The 17,496-nt window shown below is 33.0% G+C and overlaps 1 protein-coding gene across 1 annotated transcript in view; it reads left to right on the forward strand.

The window, feature by feature from the left end:
- Positions 1-17,496, forward strand: part of Xpr1 (xenotropic and polytropic retrovirus receptor 1) — a 174,519-nt gene that overhangs the window by 151,783 nt on the left and 5,240 nt on the right. Inside the window, exons 12-13 of the mRNA XM_033762123.1 lie at positions 11,101-11,267; positions 14,609-14,748. Coding sequence (XP_033618014.1) covers positions 11,101-11,267; positions 14,609-14,748 — 307 coding nt within the window. The remainder of the gene's footprint in view (positions 1-11,100; positions 11,268-14,608; positions 14,749-17,496) is intronic.

A 17,496-nucleotide genomic window follows, 5' to 3' on the forward strand; every position in this document is an offset into this window, starting at 1 on the left:
CACTTGATCTTCATTTAACAAGTTAAGGAAATTGAATACAGACATTATATCTCCAAAATTAAACATCAAATAGCTAACAAAGCTAGAATTCAGACCAGGTCTTAGATTTGTTATTGTTGTTGTTGTTCTACAGTATTACCTTCTAAATTTATAGCCTGCTCTGAGCTCATCATAGTGACTGTGTTAAACTCAGGGTCAACAAAAAAGACACGGAAAAGATCAGACAGGGCAGTGAATCATCATCACAAGTGCCCGATAAGTTTATAGTTGAGAAAACACAAAGGTACAGTAAGCAAGAATAATTTAAACTATACTTTTATGGCAGTATACCCATTTTCTGATTCTTCATAGAAAACCAAAAACATTGCCAGGAACTTTGGCTGTTCACCTTAACAGCCGCACACTTTATTTATTAGTAAGAGAAATGTGGAATCAGTTTTCTCTGCCAGAAAGGTAAAAGTCATTCTTCAATTGGAGGTTAACAGAAACCAACATTAATGCTATTTCAAATAATGGGTGAATGGTTGATCATGATTCATTTGCTTAGAGTAGTGTTCTTTCTTATGGAGTTAAAATTCACTTCTTAGAAAACACCAGGGATACTTAAGGTAAGATAAAGTTAACTATTCTGTTATTATTAATTGTTAATAAACAAGGAGTATTGCCTATATGCTTCTTAGAATGTAGTGAACAAAGTATGAAAATACACGAAGACTAGTGAACTAATACTTAATTTCATTGATACTCTGTGTGTGTGTGTGTGTGTGTGTGTGTGTGTGTCCATGTATGCATGCTGGAGATTGAACCCAAAACCTTGATCACTCTAAACACATACTCTGTCACTAAGCTACATCCTTAACACCTTCATTGAAACTTTAAAAGAAGTATAAAATAGTTTTCATCAAAAAATTTAGACTTGGGCCAGGGATTTAGCTCAGTGGTGCCTTGCAAGCACAAGGTTCCAAGTTCGATCCCCAGTACCAAAACAAAAAAAATTTTTTTTAATTTTTCCTTATACAATTAGTATTTTCTTCACATATTAAAATATAATGCTTTCACTTAATGGAAGACAAAATTAAAATCTACCCACTTTAAATAGCTCATCTATATGCAGTATTTGCATTTCTTTACTCTCCTGTATGCTTCTCAGATTATCTCTAAATATTTTTAGTTGCCTCTAACACCATTTCTTTTAAAAGCAGAAGTATACTTCTTGTGACTGTTTTATCATACCAAGAATTCTTCAAAAGAAAATTAACATTTACCAAAATGAAATGCTGAAGCCTCTCAATATATTTCATAGCTAATATAGAAAAGACTGAAACACCAAAGAAAGTTAGGCAAAAACAGAATCTGTTACATAGTCTTCCTCTTTCTTGTCACACACATATGCCTATTCTATTTCCTTCCTTAAGAACTCAAATTTGTATTTGGAATCAATTTTTTTAAAACTTCCTTTCAACTTTCTATTGCAGAAAATGGGCTTTCTTCACTTAACTAGATACCTCTCTCTTCTCAGTTTAACTCCTCTAACAGTAAGAATTTTAAAAGCACCACCTTGGTGAGAGGCAATTTTTTATGTTGAGAGTAGGTCAGTTTATCCACTTTATCCACTCTTTTTTTTTTTTTTTTTTTTCAGTACTGAGGATCGAACTAGGACTTTGCGCTTGCAAGGCAGGCAAGGTGCACTGAGCTAAATCTCTGACTTTATCCACTTTTAATTATGTTTCCCTGAGAAAGTAACTAGACTTTTCTGAGGTTAATAAAATTGAGATAATAATCCCTGCCTTATAAGTTTATTATACAAATTAAATAGTGCACTTACACTGACTTGTGGTAATTTGGTTATTAATGTCCTCTCCATGATTTGTGATAAAGGTGTGACAAAAACTCATGCAAAATATTAAGAAAGAGGCTTTAATTATAGTTGAGAAAATCAAAATTATTATGAATAATTTATGGATAAAATAGTTTATTTTAGAAAATTACAAATAAATGCAGGAAGATGTAGAAAAATCTAAATTATAGACTAACAACTACTGAAGGAATTGGGAAAATTGTCTTTAAGAGTGCCAGGCAAGCCGGGCGTGGTGGCGCACACCTGTAATTCCAGCACTTGGGAGGCTGAGGCAGGAGGATCACTGTAAGTTCAAGACCAACCTGGGCTACACAGTGAGACCCTGTCTCAAAAAACCAAAAAAAAAAGAGTGTCGGGAGAAAATACTTGTAGTAAATTTTTTTGCTCTGAAGTTTACTTTATCTGATAGTTTAATATGTTCAACCACTTCTGCTAGAATTGATTAATATTTGTGTGATATGTATTTTTTCATCTCTTACCTTTTAATTTATCTTTTGTAGATAGAATATAGTTGGACCATGTTTTCTAATCTAATGCCAATCTCTGCCAGTCTCTTGTAGTCTATTTAGATCATTGCCATGTAATGTAATTATTGAATGTTAGGTTTACACATAGCATTTTCTTTTTTGTGTCTGTTCTCCTTTTTTATTTATGGTTTTACTTGTACATTTTCATAGTTCTATTTTGATTTATGTATACTAGTTTTTAAGTATACCTCTTCATATAGGTCTTTTGGTAGCTGTTCTAAATATTCCATTATACATGTACATAACTTTTCGGTGTCCTTGTATTGTCATTTTACTAGTTTGAGTGAAGTATAGAAACCTTTCTTCTCTTTAGATTCTTTACCCCTTCCCCATTTATAACATAGTTGTCTTAAATATTTCTCCATATTATTCAGTCTAAAAATTTTTCCTTCAGCCATTACATAGACCTAGAATTTAGGGGAAAAAAAGACCTATTATATTTAAAAACTCATATTTTTGTTTATTTTTTTTCTTTTTGTTGAGTTTATTGGTACAATCTAGGTATACAATACAGTTACATTCATTACTGGGATCCTGTACCTTCATGCATTTTTTCCCCTTGTCCCTGCCCTCCCTTCACCCCCTCCTCCCCTTCCCATTTACAAACACTTTATTTCCATTTTTTCATGTTCTCATATTTTTTTCTTTTCCCTTGTTCCCTTTCCCCTACCCTTCCCACTTTCCCTACATATTTTTTTTTTATTGAAGGTTCATTATTTTCTGTTTAAAGAATTTTCACAATTCTTTTAAAGTAGGTCTGCTGAGAAACTCTCTTAGTTTTCCTTTATCTGGAAAATGTCTTGAATTTCTCCTCATTCTTGAAGGATATTTTCATTGACTATAAGATTCTAGGGTGAAAGTTTTTGTTTTTGTTTTTTCAGCACTTGGTAAATATTGTGCTGCTTCCTTCTCGCCTTCAGAAGGTTTTTGATGTGAAATATGTCAAAATGTTTTTCCACAAAGAAGTAAGATGCCGGAGTTTTTTTCAGCGTTCTCAAGATTTTTTAAAAATTGTTTCTGAAGTTTAATTATAATGTATTTGGGGATCAGTTCCTTCTGGCTTCTTCTGTTTGGGGTTTGTGCAGTTACTTGAACCTATAAACTTAGATCTTTTGTCAATATTGTGGAATATACAGCCACTGTTTCTTTCTTTTTTTGGTACTGGGAATCAAACTTGGCACCTTGTGCTTACAAGGCAGAAAGCAGAACAACTGAGCTAAATCTCCAGCCCCAGCCACTGTTTCTTCAAGTACTTCCTTAGGTCATTCCTTTCCTCTCCTTTTAGGACTGATAAAACAAATGTTAGATCATTTTTCATAATCTCACATGTCCCTGAGTTTATTTTCTTTTTATAGTCTGTTTTTCACATTGGGTAATGACTTTTGTCCTGTCATTCAGTTTGCTTAGCATCCTTGTCCTCTTTGTTCAACTAAACGCCATTCACTCAACTTTTATTTAGATTCTAATATTTTCATTTGGTTCCCCTTTATGACTCATATTTCTTTGCTGAGACTTTTTTTGCTAAGGCATTTTTATCATGGCTATTTTAAAATCTTCATCTAATAATTCCAGTATCTCTGGCATCTCAGTGTTGACCTCTTATGATTGTCTTTTTTCATTCAGTTTTGAGATTTGCCTTGTTCCTGTGTGACTAGTAGTTTTCTATTGAAATCTGGGTAGGCAGGCACTATGGGACTGTAGACATAACATGTGCATGTGTATAAGCAGCTCTTTATCATCCTTTGGATTCAGAATATTTTCTGCTTTTAGCTAGCTGTGAACTGAGCTTTGGCAGCATCACTTCTTTGGTACAAAAACCTATGCATTTCTGTGGTTGAGTATTTTTCCATTTTTCTTGAAATGCATGGTAATTATAAATTGCAGGCACTATGGGACTGTAGACATAACATGTGCATGTGTATAAGCAGCTCTTTATCATCCTTTGGATTCAGAATATTTTCTGCTTTTAGCTAGCTGTGAACTGAGCTTTGGCAGCATCACTTCTTTGGTACAAAAACCTATGCATTTCTGTGGTTGAGTATTTTTCCATTTTTCTTGAAATGCATGGTAATTATAAATTTTATATTTTAAGTTTTGTTTTATTCATTTTTAATTCTTAAGCATTTTATGCAACATATAAGTCTGTTGTCTTTTACATTGAACATTTTATGTGTTTTTAGGATCACATCTGTCTAGACTGCCAGCAACTATGTTGTCTTCCCCAAATATTTGATAAAAGGTAAAGCATTGTATAGAAAATATAAAAATGGGGCCGGAATTTAGCTCAGTGGTTCCACCTCCTGCCTTTCAAGCGCAAGGACCCAAGTTCGATCCCCGGTACCAAAAAAGAAAATATAAAAATGAATAAAGCAAAGTCCCTCAATTCAGTTTGGCAGATATTTTTTAAGCCCCTGCTACATGCAGCCAGGTGCATAGGGTCTCAGAAAATGCAGATGTAAGATTTTTCCCTGGAAAACATTACAACTTAATGGAAAAGACCAAAAAATATATATATATTTATATTTTATTTATATATATATTTCATTCTGCTCTGAAGTTAAATTCTTTTTAAAATGCTGGCTAGAGTATAACCTTATAGAAAGAGAAAAGAAATATATGGCTATATAAAAGACATACATGGACAAACAAAATATTTTATGCAAATCTCTCCTTTGGAAAGGAGAGATCACTTCTTTCTAAACTTGCATAGATCATTTTGTTTTTTGCTGACTTAACATACATGTAGTATTGATCTCAGAAATGTTAACTTGAAAAGGAATTTTTGTAACAGTCCTCTGCCTTTCCTCATCAACTCAGCCTTTCTCTTTTTACTCTTACAGATAGATCTTGTATCTTATTAGCTTGAGAAAACAGCCTATCATTTTTCTACTAACTTCTACCTACCTATGTGTTCCAAACTCCTTCTCACTACATTTTCCTCAATCTTGGGTAACAAGGTGTCCTTTTGCCCTTGCTGTGATGACCTCACTTTCTTCTGACTCAGGATCTTGCTCTGGCGGTTACATCTTGTCGTTCCTATACCTTCAAACTCTGTCATTACTGGCTCCTCCCTTCCAGCCTATATAAATGCTCCAGAGCTCCCCCCACCCCCCTGCAAAAAAAGACTTCCCTTACCTTGTTAAGCTATCCAGACTTTTTTCTTTTCCTTTTCTCATTCCTATGTCTCAAAATAGTAGTCTGCCTGTCCTTGTTGGTTCACTATTCCACAATAAGTTTGTGTAATAATTAAAACATACTGAAGGTGTATAGCTCAGTGGTATAGCATGTGTGAGGCCCTGGGTTCAATCCCAGCACTGAAAACAAACAAAAAAACAAAAAAACAAAATATACTAACCTTGAAATACAGGATTAGCATGGAGCCACATGCCCACCCCTTTTTAATTTTTTTTTTATTTTGTGACATGATTTTGCTAAATTGCAAAAGCTGGGCTCAAATTTGTGATCCTCCCTTCTCCGTTCCCCCAGAGTACTAGAATTACAAGCCTGTGTTTCCATGCTTGGCTATTTTTTATTTTGAGATAGGTTCTCTAGATTGTTAAGTGTCCCTTGCTAGGTTTGAATTTGTCAATCTGTTGCCTCAGCTTCCCCAGGTACACCACCAAGCTCAATTTAGAATTTATATTGTTAAAGGAATAAAGAGAAGCTCTTTAAAAGTTGAGAGATCTCTCATCTTTTTGGATCTGTCATATAATGAAACATAGGGAAAGACAAACGCTTCTTCATCTTTCACTTCCTCCCTCCTCACCTATCCCTCTCCTTGAGTACTCTAGGGGATTGAATGCAGAGTCTCATGGGTGTTTGGCCAATACTCTATCACTGAGCTACAGCCCTACTCCCAGAAGTGTTTCTCTGTGCCCCATAAGCCTGATTGCCTCAAGTCCTTTCAACATTCTGCTCCTTCAAGAGGATGTTCCCAGCCATTTATCCTCCTAATATCTTGGCTTACTGACTGATTACTCCTCTATGTACAGTTCTATAATTGTACTTTCCCAATGTGTTTTGTCTACTTTATCTCTCCTCTTTTAGACTTAGCCCTTAATATACCTAGTTACCCAGCAGACCTTTGGCCCATGTTTTTAGAATATACCAGGGAGCAGATCTTTCTTTGGAGTTAAGTAGAATACCTACATAATAAATATGTAGCTTATTGTACACACTTATAAAATATCATCACCCTAGTAACAAGTATTTTTTCCTACCCCACTTTCTTCATTTGCTTTTATTTTTAATTATGCAGGTAAAGCATGGGTATGTGTATATTTTATAAAGATAAATTTCAAATAATATATAAATAAAGTTGGAGTTCTCTTAATCTTGACCCTCGTCTGGGATAACTACTTCTGTCTTTTTCTACAAATATAATTTTATTTACAATATGAAATAATGTGTATGTAGTTTTGGAGGTTTTTTTTGTTTGATTTTAGGTTTGGGTGCTAAAGATTGAACCCAGGGCCTCATACACACTAAGTATGCACTCTGTTACTGAGCTATACCCTTTAACACCTGTGTATAATTTTTTAAATTCTGTTTTTCCATGCTGTCTTAGAAATGTTTTTAATGTTATTTCATAGTTTTACAGAGCTATTTTACCATTTTAAAGTTAAGATTGAGATTGACTCAGAGCATTGAAAATATTTGAAGTTGAAAATATACTAAATACATATAACTTACCAAGTATCATTGCTTAGCAATACAATACCCTGTAGAATATCAGTTGTTTGAAGTTATGATCTTATAACTGACTAGAGCTATGTTCATTGATGCTGTCTAGCAGCAGAGTAGCTAGCCTATGGCATATCCCTATCCTGAGAAAAGATCAAAATTCAAAGTATAGTGTCTTCTGAATGAATATGGCTTTCACACCATTTTAAAGTAAATAACTGTGAGTAAAACTACAAATTGCAAACCACCTGTATATTATTTTTCAGAGAATAATATTAATCTCATTATTCTGTAGCTTGATTTTATTTTCAGGTTATGGGAAATAGCTCCAGGATTTGCCAGATGCTAATAATAAACTCAGTCATAATTCACCTTACCTCCAAAGGTTTAGGCTTTGAAAACTCTTCTTTTTGTTTTTTTGTTTGCTTGTTTGTTTAATTTTAGATAATAAAAGCTAGTAATAATTACAAGAGTAAAAAGACTTTATATGTTACTGTTTTCTAAATGTCCTTCCTGAAACATGGGTCATGATGATTTCTATATGTAATTTTTCTGTTTTTTTTTAAATCATCTTTTACAACATATTATTTTACTTTAGGGCACAAAACTCTTTAAGAATTTTATTTGTATTTATTTTAGATTCAGTAGAGATCATTGCTGTAAATATGTTCGATGTGATTATGCTTCTCACGTGGCAGGTGTGTAATAGAATTTTATGGTAGAATAGCAATGACTTGATTTTCTGTAATTCTGTACATTACTAAAGTGGACTACCAGGGTTAGCCAAGAGAGAATAAGATGTAATTGCTTGCCTAAAGTGATAATATCTTTTCAGTATATCCTCAGAATATCAATGAGGCAGATGATTTCAAGGAAGGAGAAGCTGTTTTCATTTGGGAGATGAGAAAGATCAAATGAGGGTGATAATTAAGACCAAAATATAGCATTCATAGATCAGATTTATGCTAGCAATTGAAGAATTCTTAGAGATAAAATATTACTTACTATAAAATATTCTGTAAGAATATTTGTTTATGTAAAAATCAGTAAGTCCTCATGTGTGTTACATAGAAATTTCATACAAATAAAATGAGCTTAGAAAAGAGGGAAATATTTGACCCACTGTACCACTTTAAGAATTATACTGAAAGGATAGGACTTAAAATCTAGGACACTAGAAAACGAGCTTCATAGTTTCATTGTTAATTCCTTTAACTTTCAAAAAACAATCTTTTTATATAATATTTTACATTTGATTATTAAATAATTTTAAAGAAAAAAGTCAGCTTTCAGTAATAAGAGAGTATTACCTTTACTCAATTGAAAAATACCATTTTGTTACCTCCTGATGACTGTATCTGTTACTCTATTCTGTCCTCACTTTCACCAGCAAACCGAATGATAACTTATTATTGGGAAAATTAAATATAGTGTGTGTGTGTGTGTGTGTGTGTGTGTGTATATACACACACACATATATATATGTATATATATATGTAGAGTACATGCACATACTAAGCATTCAATTTTAAAAGTTGCTAATATAATTTGTAGTTAAGGTGTTTTGGAAATATGAGAATAGTGTATTTTATTAAGTTGCTGAGTTTGCTTTATTCTTTGTAAGGAGATGAATTACAGCAGCTTTTAAAATGCAACCATGATGCATACACACACATATATATATGTATATATATATGTAGAGTACATGCACATACTAAGCATTCAATTTTAAAAGTTGCTAATATAATTTGTAGTTAAGGTGTTTTGGAAATATGAGAATAGTAAATTTTATTAAGTTGCTGAGTTTGCTTTATTCTTTGTAAGGAGATGAATTACAGCAGCTTTTAAAATGCAACCATGATGCTGATTATTGAACAATACTACTCAGCTAGACTCTGAATCTCTGTATAGAATGAAGTAAACATGTTAGAATTTATCTGACTACATCAGTAAAGTGTTAGATACTTTAAATTCGTATACAGTGCTATGGTCTAAATCTTCAACCCAGTTTGCTTTTTATGAAGAACAGGCTTTGTAGAAATAATTTAAGCTTAAATTATGTTCATATTGAAGCTGGGCTGTTCATTAGACTCACTTCATGGCTTTTTTGTTGATGTGAATTTTGTTTTTGTTTTTTTAGGCAGGATCTTGCTATATAATTGAGGTTGGCCTGAAAATTGGTGTGCATCCCAAACTGGCCTCAAACGCACAATCCTCCTGCCTCAGCTTCTTCAGTGCTAGAACTACAGGCATGCACTACCATATCCACGTATTGTGGACCATTTTAAAAATACCAGTTGCTTTCCCCTACTATCGACTTTCTAAAAGATGAAGCTAAACAGAGGTGTGCTGAGCTGCGTGATAATGCACGTCTATAATTCCAGAACTCTGGGAGGCTGAGGCAGGAGGATTGCAGTTTCAAACCTAGACTGGGCAGCTTAGCAACACAGTGAGACACTGTCTCAAAACAATAAATAAAAAGGGCTGAATTACAGCTCAGTAGGAATGCCCTGGGTTTAATCTCCAGTTTTGGGTGGGTGGGGTGCTGCTTAACAAATGAGTTCTTAGAAGGGAATGGAGATAGTAGGCACTGTTTTGTGTGTTTGCTGAAATATAAATATTTCCACTATAGCCAAGGTTCTGAAAATTTAACACATTAGCTTTCATGAACTGATAAGACTGATTGTAACATAACACTGGAGCTCCGAGGTATCTATTTTTAAAAACTAAGTAGTTCTGATGCAAGTAATTTACTAACCATTTTTTCCCAGAAATATAGATCTTATCCTAAGGCCCAAGAAGACATCCAACAGCCTTATTTTGAATTATCCCAATTTCCTTATATCCTCTGTATGTCACCTGCAGTGGACATAAATTATTTGTAGATTTTTAAACATACCTTGTACTCTCCTGCCCCATGTCTTCTCATTTTCTTCCTTCAGCCTTGAATGACCTTACCTCATGTGCCTGGCTTTTGTATACTGTTTACTTCTTTTTCTAGAAGTAACTCAAATGCTGCTTCCTCTTATTTCTTACTGTTGGAAACATTCCCATTCTCCTTGAAGTTCTCATTGCACTTTGTAATTTAGACTTCATGTTGATCTCAAATTTATCAATAACAAATATCTCTTTTACTTACTAGATTATAAATTTCTAATAATTACCTTTGAATCATTCTTTACTTAAAATATTAAATACTACTCTAATAGGAAGGCTTGTGGAAATACACGATAATGCCTTTGCTTTCTGTACCTTTGGAAAACTGACAGTAATTAATGCTTTTTAAAATTAGATGGTGTCTTTAAAGGTATATTCCTCATCTGTCTATTGCTTTCTGGCTCTTTCCCACCACCCACACCTAGGGCTAGGCAAGCACTCTACCACTGAGCTACATCCCATCCTTTTTTTATTTTGCAACAGTTTTGCTGTTGTTGCCTAGAGTGGCCTTGAACTTGGGGTCCTCCTGTCTCAGTCTCCCAAGGAACTGGGATTACAAGTGTGTACCACTGTGCCCAGCTACTTTTTTATCTGGAATTATCATATCGCCTTCACGATGACTATTGACAAGATCTAAGTGTATGAAGGAATTCTTCTAAAGTAAAAGCAACCCAAGAATTTCTTGAAATACATGCAGCACATTCTTTGATAGTGATGTTGCTAGGATCTTTTTCATTTTTTACACTAAGCTGCCACCTGATGGCAAAAATTAAAATGACATTCTTTATAACATCAAAATTTACATTGAAATTTTTAGATTTTTATGTATTCAAAATAGACTTTTCAAATGCCAGGTGCATATTTGTACAAATACTGTATACTCAATAAATGTTTGATGATTAGTTTGAATCTCAGGAAAATCACCTTTATTATTTAGTCTTTGTTGGACAGTGATTCTACTTAGGAAACCTAAAAGTCTTACTTCCTTTACTATAAGTAAATAGAATACTATAAGTAATTATTTTTTATTTGTTTTATTTAATGAAGAAATTTACTTAAGTCTAGTAATTTTCTCTTTTCCTTTTCTTTCTTTAGAACGAGGTCACTCAGACAGTACAGTGTTCCTTTACCTGTGGATCATCTTTTATATCATCAGTTCCTGCTACACCCTGATCTGGGATCTAAAGATGGACTGGGGTCTCTTTGATAAGAATGCTGGAGAAAACACTTTCCTCCGGGAAGAGATTGTATATCCTCAAAAAGTATGTACAAAGTGTTTGCGTTCATTTAAAAAAAAAAAAAAAAAAAAAAAAACAACTTAGGTGTATCACTAAAGCCTATTATGATAAAACCCAACCCCTAATTATAACCTAATACCATTAGAAAAACAGTTAACAAAAATACTGATTCATTCACTAAAAATATACTTAGATATTTGCTGATGAACACTATAGGAAGTAAAAACAAAGTAAAATTCTGCTTCCGTAGGAGGCTATAAACTATATTCTAAACAGGTAAACAATGTAATACAATATGATAAAGACTAGAAGAATAATTTACTGTAGTTTTAATTTTGAACATGGAATTGGAATTCCCTCTGAAACACCCTTTATCCCCTTGGTCTGCTTTGTAAGTTGACTCCTATTCCTCCTTTTTAAAAATCAGTTTAAAGATTACTTTCTCTAAGAAGTCTCTATTTTTCCTATAATGTTTAACCATTCTTACTATCCTTTTTACTCATATAAAATTCTGTTATAGCAGTTATCACATTATGTTATAGTTATCTGTTAAGGTATCTGTTTTCTCACTGCCTAGTATAATTCCTAGTCTGTAGCAGAGTTAATATTTATGGAATGAATGAATACATATTTGACTAAATAAGCAGTGTTATGAATGTCCAAGGAAAGAGAATTCATGGTTCTGATTGGGTGCATCAGGAAGGCTTCTTTTGTTTACCAGTATTTATTGCAATCAAGTGTCAATTCAATCAAAACATACAATTTTAGAGCAATTATTTTAGGGTATTATCTACATATGAATAAAATGACAAGAGAATATTACTTTAAAAATTAAAAAACAAAATACTTTGCTGAGATATTTTAGTGAAGGATAAATATCACAACTACACTTTGAAGGAGACTAAACAATGCTAGAAATCTTAGTATGTGAATTCTAATCCTAGCTCTCAGACTCCCTATATAACTTTAGGCAACCAAACTAGTGGATTCTACCAGATAAAGGTGTTAGACTACATTATCCCTTAATGTATTAATTCTGTTATGGGTTTTTAAAAAAAAGTATAGATTGGGTTTCTGATATTTTTTACTATACAAAAATGTCGGGCTGGGGATTTAGCTTAGTGGAGCCACCGCCTGCCTCGCAAGTGCAAGGTCCTGAGTTCCATCCCCGGTACCAAAAAAAATGTCACCATTACTTCAAAATCTTATTTTAAGATGTGTGTGAATGTATAATATTCAGTTGTTGAATGGGTAAGGCTGTTTTCAAGCATGAAGATTGAAAATAAACAGTTGGAGAGTGGGTATAAAGAATGATGTGTAGAGTGACTTTAGAGGTACAAATGAAGGTAGAAAAAGACATTGAGTGATTTTTTAAAATTTTTTTAACTTAAGCTGTAGCAATAATCTTAATGTAAAAATTTAAAATGTATGACCAAAATGTTAAGGACATTTTTATGAATCCCATTAGAAAAGAAAATCAGTAATCAAAGAGTAGGCCCAAGTTCAGGTACAATGTCCCTCTTGCACTCACCAAATGTGTGTTTCATTACTGCTTACATTATTCATGCCTTGTTTTTTTATTATTTTTTATTATGCTTGCTTAGATGAATTGTTCATATCTTTATATAAATGTTAATTCATATTCTTTCTAAATAGTTTGAACTTAGTGGTTTCTATGTAATAAAATTAGTGAATAGAATCTTTCAGTTTCTTTGTTATTATATATTTTAATAATCTTAGGAAATATAGGGTATGCTTTCCTACATTTCAGTTTGCAAATTTATAAGAAAACTTCGGCTGGATCACCACATCCCCTGCAATTTTTTTAAAAGGTAGTATTAGTATAGAGTTCTTCCAGCTGGAGAAGCAAAGAAACTACTTACAGAGTCCAGTGGACCTTTGTTAAGAATTAATAACACAGCTGTATGAACCTTAAAATCAGTTTCTAGGAATTAACAATGCATGATATTGATGCAGGAGCCATTTTTGTTGTCTCTGTATTCAATTTTTTCTGTGTCTCTTGATCTTAAATTTTATATGTATATATTCCTCCAGAAAAATCTCAGATTTTTTGGTAGTATCAGATACCATGTCAGTCAGCTGTAAATAGCTTAAGACTAACTCTTAAATCCACATTGTAGTTCTTCACTTAGACCTAGTATTGAATATACTGAATGCGAATTTAACTAAAAATTGCATTATCACTTTAGTGGTAGGGTGGGAGAGGGTATATAGAGATATATGAATATATTAAAATCATAATAATCCTCATAAAATCTGACAATCAGAATTTACTGGATAATACCTAAAATTGACAATTCAAGATAGACTAGTATACATATTTTATACGTGGATGGTAAATAACAAGAAATAACTATAAATTTTGAAAATATGTATCTTTAGGGAATAGAAAAAGTGAAAAGATTACTGTTTTTGTTACTAGCTTTCTAACAATGACTAGCATTACATCATTAAAATTAAATTAAATAAACATTATGATTTAATACATAGAAGTGCAACTTCCCAAAAAGTCACAGCTTTTAAATACATCTGTTAATGAGCAAATTTAGATTAATAATGAGCAGATCCATGAATTACAATTCATGTGTATTTAAGACCTTTGTGTAACTAAAATTGGACTCCTCAATCCTGAATATTGGTACCTGGAAGTATTAGCTGAGCACTGTGTTCCATGTCTTTAAAAAAAATGGAACTTTTATTTTTATTACAATACTGGATGTTGAACTCAGGGCTTACTCTATACTTGGCAAGCACTTTATCACTGAGCTACATCCCTGGCCCAAGAATATTTCTTAAATTCAACCATGTTTGTGAAATCCAAGTTTAATTTCATTTGCTATCATCCAAAGTCAAGGCAAAATTTTTTGTCAAATTTAGGGTAAGGCAGTTTGAAAATACAGTACAAATAGTACAGTTAATAAATGTGCTTACTGAGTTCGATCCCGGTACCAAAAGAAAAAAAAAATGCTTATATTCTTTAACATTATCTATTATGTTGTTAACATCATGTACCTTCTAGAATTAATCTCAGTTGAACGGGGTTTTCATCTAGCTTATATTTCTGGGGACTAGAAGAGTCTGGTATACAATGCGGGAGTAAGATTTGTTAAATGATTATTAAATTCAGCAACACTTAATTTTGAATACCACATAATTTAAGACAAAACTAAAGTGGTGAAATTTTCCTAAAATGTATGCTTCTCTGAAAAATTCAAAAGGAAACAACTTTTTCCTCTTGATCCTGTGCTTATTGGTGGAATATGTGTGAGTCGTACTACTAATAGGCATGCCTCTTTGTGAGAAATGTGATAGGAATCATATTCAGTTTGTTTATTATTCCTTAGGCCTACTACTACTGTGCCATCATAGAAGATGTGATATTACGCTTTGCTTGGACTATCCAAATCTCAATTACCACTACAACTGTGTTGCCTCATTCTGGGGACATCATTGCTACTGTCTTTGCCCCTCTTGAGGTTTTCCGGTAAGCAAACTATTGGAAGGTTTCTCAAAGATTCTTTATACCTAAAAGATACCCATTGCTTAAAATGAGAATTTATTATACTGAAAAGCTTAAATTTTCTAACTTCACTCAAACTTGTTCATCATCCTCATATTTGGAAAATCCTGCTTACAGGACTTAAAAGTTAATTTTTACAAAGTTTCAGTTACTATAGATGATGACTTGTAAGTGGGTGCCATTGAGTAATAATTGGGAGATAAACAGGCTCAGAAGAGGATTAAAATTTTTGAGAATCACTTTTTGCATTTTAGTGGCCTGTTATTCAGTCCAGTATTTTACTGAAATAAATATGATGAATAAAATGTCTTTAATCTTCCTAAAACTATCAATAATCTGACAGAATAGCACAAAATCTAAATGAAAGCAGGAACCTCAAAGTAAACACTAGCCTGGTGTGGTGGCACACACCTGTAATCCTAACCTTCACAAGGCTGATGCAGGAAGATCACTGTGAGTTTGAGGCCATCCTGGACTACATAGTGAGTTTAAGAACAGCCTGAACTAAATAGTGAGACCCTGTCTCAAAAAAAAAAGATAAACTAATACCGCTGGGCATGGCGGCACATGCCTATCATCCCAGCAGTCAGGAGGCTGAGGCAAGAGGATCACCATGAGTTCAAGGCCAGCCTGAACTACATAGCAACTAAACAAAACAAAACAACAACAACAACAACAAAAAGAACTAATGCCACTTTGGCACTCAAGAAATTTTCTAGACCTAGAGGCTCCGAGATTCATTAGTGATTGCCAATTCAAATTTGTATACAACTAACAATGCAGAAAATATGCAAAGCAAAAATTAACTTTGCTAAGAAGTAGATGAATATATTATACTTTTAGTGGAAAATTTTAACATATTTCCATCATTAATAAATAAGTAGTTAACCAACATGGCCTAATTTACCTATGTAGAGCACTGCATCCATAAACTGCTATCTGCACGTTCTTTTAAATGCATATAGAACACTTACCAAAATTAACTGTACATTGGGTCATAAAGGAAGTCTCAACTACTTCAGAAGATTAAACTCATGAAAGATAACCAAAAATTCTGACATGTTTAGAAATTAACCAGTTCATGTCTAATAACCCCTGGATCAAAATTAAAATTGTTTTAAAATATCTTGAATAGAATTAAATTGAAAATATAACAAGAAGTGAAGAATGTAGCTAAAAGCCATAAAGGAAAATGTATAACCCTAAATGTATGTATCAGAAAAGTATATAACTCAAGAAATCAGAAAAAAATTTAAAACAGCAAATCAAACCCAAATAGTCCATTTGAGTCGATTAGGGGATCAGTTAGGGAATCGAGACACAGAACCAATATGTATGTTGACACTGCCTAATTTATTATATGTGCTGCCAAAGCGAGTACAACACTGCCTAATTTATAACAAAAGTGGCTACATGACAATAGTGAAAGAGAAATCCTTTAAGATATATAGGAGAAAATAAATCCTGATTTCTATTGTATATTGAATGCAAAATCAATTCCAGGTGAATTGTAGAGCTAAATCAGTAAATTCTCTAGAAGTTAGCATGGAAAGAGGACCTAAAAGTTATTTGTGGTGTATGATAATGTATTTCACATTTCTGGGTGGTAATTACACAGTGTGTTCATTTCATGATAAGCTTACAAACTTACGGTTTCCAAACTTTTATATGTACGTGTTATACTTACTTAAAATACTTTTAAAAAGCAACCAGAGAAAAACATGACTTTCAGAGAAGTAGCAGTTAGACTGATAACTGACTTCCCAACAGCATCAAGGAAAGTCAGAAATCATTAAAATGAAATCTTCAGTGGGCTGAAAGAAAATGACTGCCTACCTAGAACTCTTTACCCAGTGAAAAGATTCTTCACAAATGAGTTGGTCCAATTATATTTTCACACAGGTATGTAGCACTCTTCTGAGTCAGGATGGGTATTTATTGCCTGAAAATAATAATAGAAACTGGAAATATAAAGCTAAAAAGAACAACTGAAAACAGTGTGCTTGCTGCCTCCAGTGTTCTAACTTAGACCATTTGTCAGACCTTCTTCCCTTCTTTACTTTCCCAAATCTAGGTCTAGGACTTGAACCCTCCATCCTGCCACCATCTGCACCTACCCACTTCTTTCTCTTTCATGTGTGCTACTTCATAGATTTGAAAAAACAAAAAAAGAAAGAAAAAATTTAGTTAAAAAGTTATTTATCCTTGATAATTTTCTTTTTTAAGAAATTATTTGCTTAATAATAGAGTCACATGTTCTATCACCATTCAAAACTAAAACAAAAAACTCTTTCCACCTCCAACTATTACTTATCTTTCTCTTTTCCTTTACAGAGCAATTCTTTAATAAATGTTTGTACTTGCTGTCTCCACTCTCACTCCTTCCTAATTCTGTTTGTTCATGATACTCACTATACCATTTTTGTTACTATATTAGTACTAGTATGTAAATCTATAATAATAATAAACTGTACAACACCAGTTATATCTCTGGCACTGTTCTAAAAAGTATTTTATTGAATCCTCACAACAATCTTATGAAATAGGTTTCATTATTATTCCACTTTACTGATGACACTGAAGTAGAGGCTAAGTAAGTCATCCACAGATGTGATAGCTAGTAAGTGGTGGAGCCATGATTTGAATCTAGACAATCTTGCTGAGTCAAAGCTCTTAGATTACTAATCCTTTGATCATTTCTCTGTTCTTATC

The sequence above is a fragment of the Fukomys damarensis genome, unplaced genomic scaffold (assembly GCF_012274545.1).
Source record: "Fukomys damarensis isolate Sample0158 unplaced genomic scaffold, DMR_v1.0_HiC HiC_scaffold_11, whole genome shotgun sequence".
NCBI lineage: Eukaryota > Metazoa > Chordata > Mammalia > Rodentia > Bathyergidae > Fukomys > Fukomys damarensis.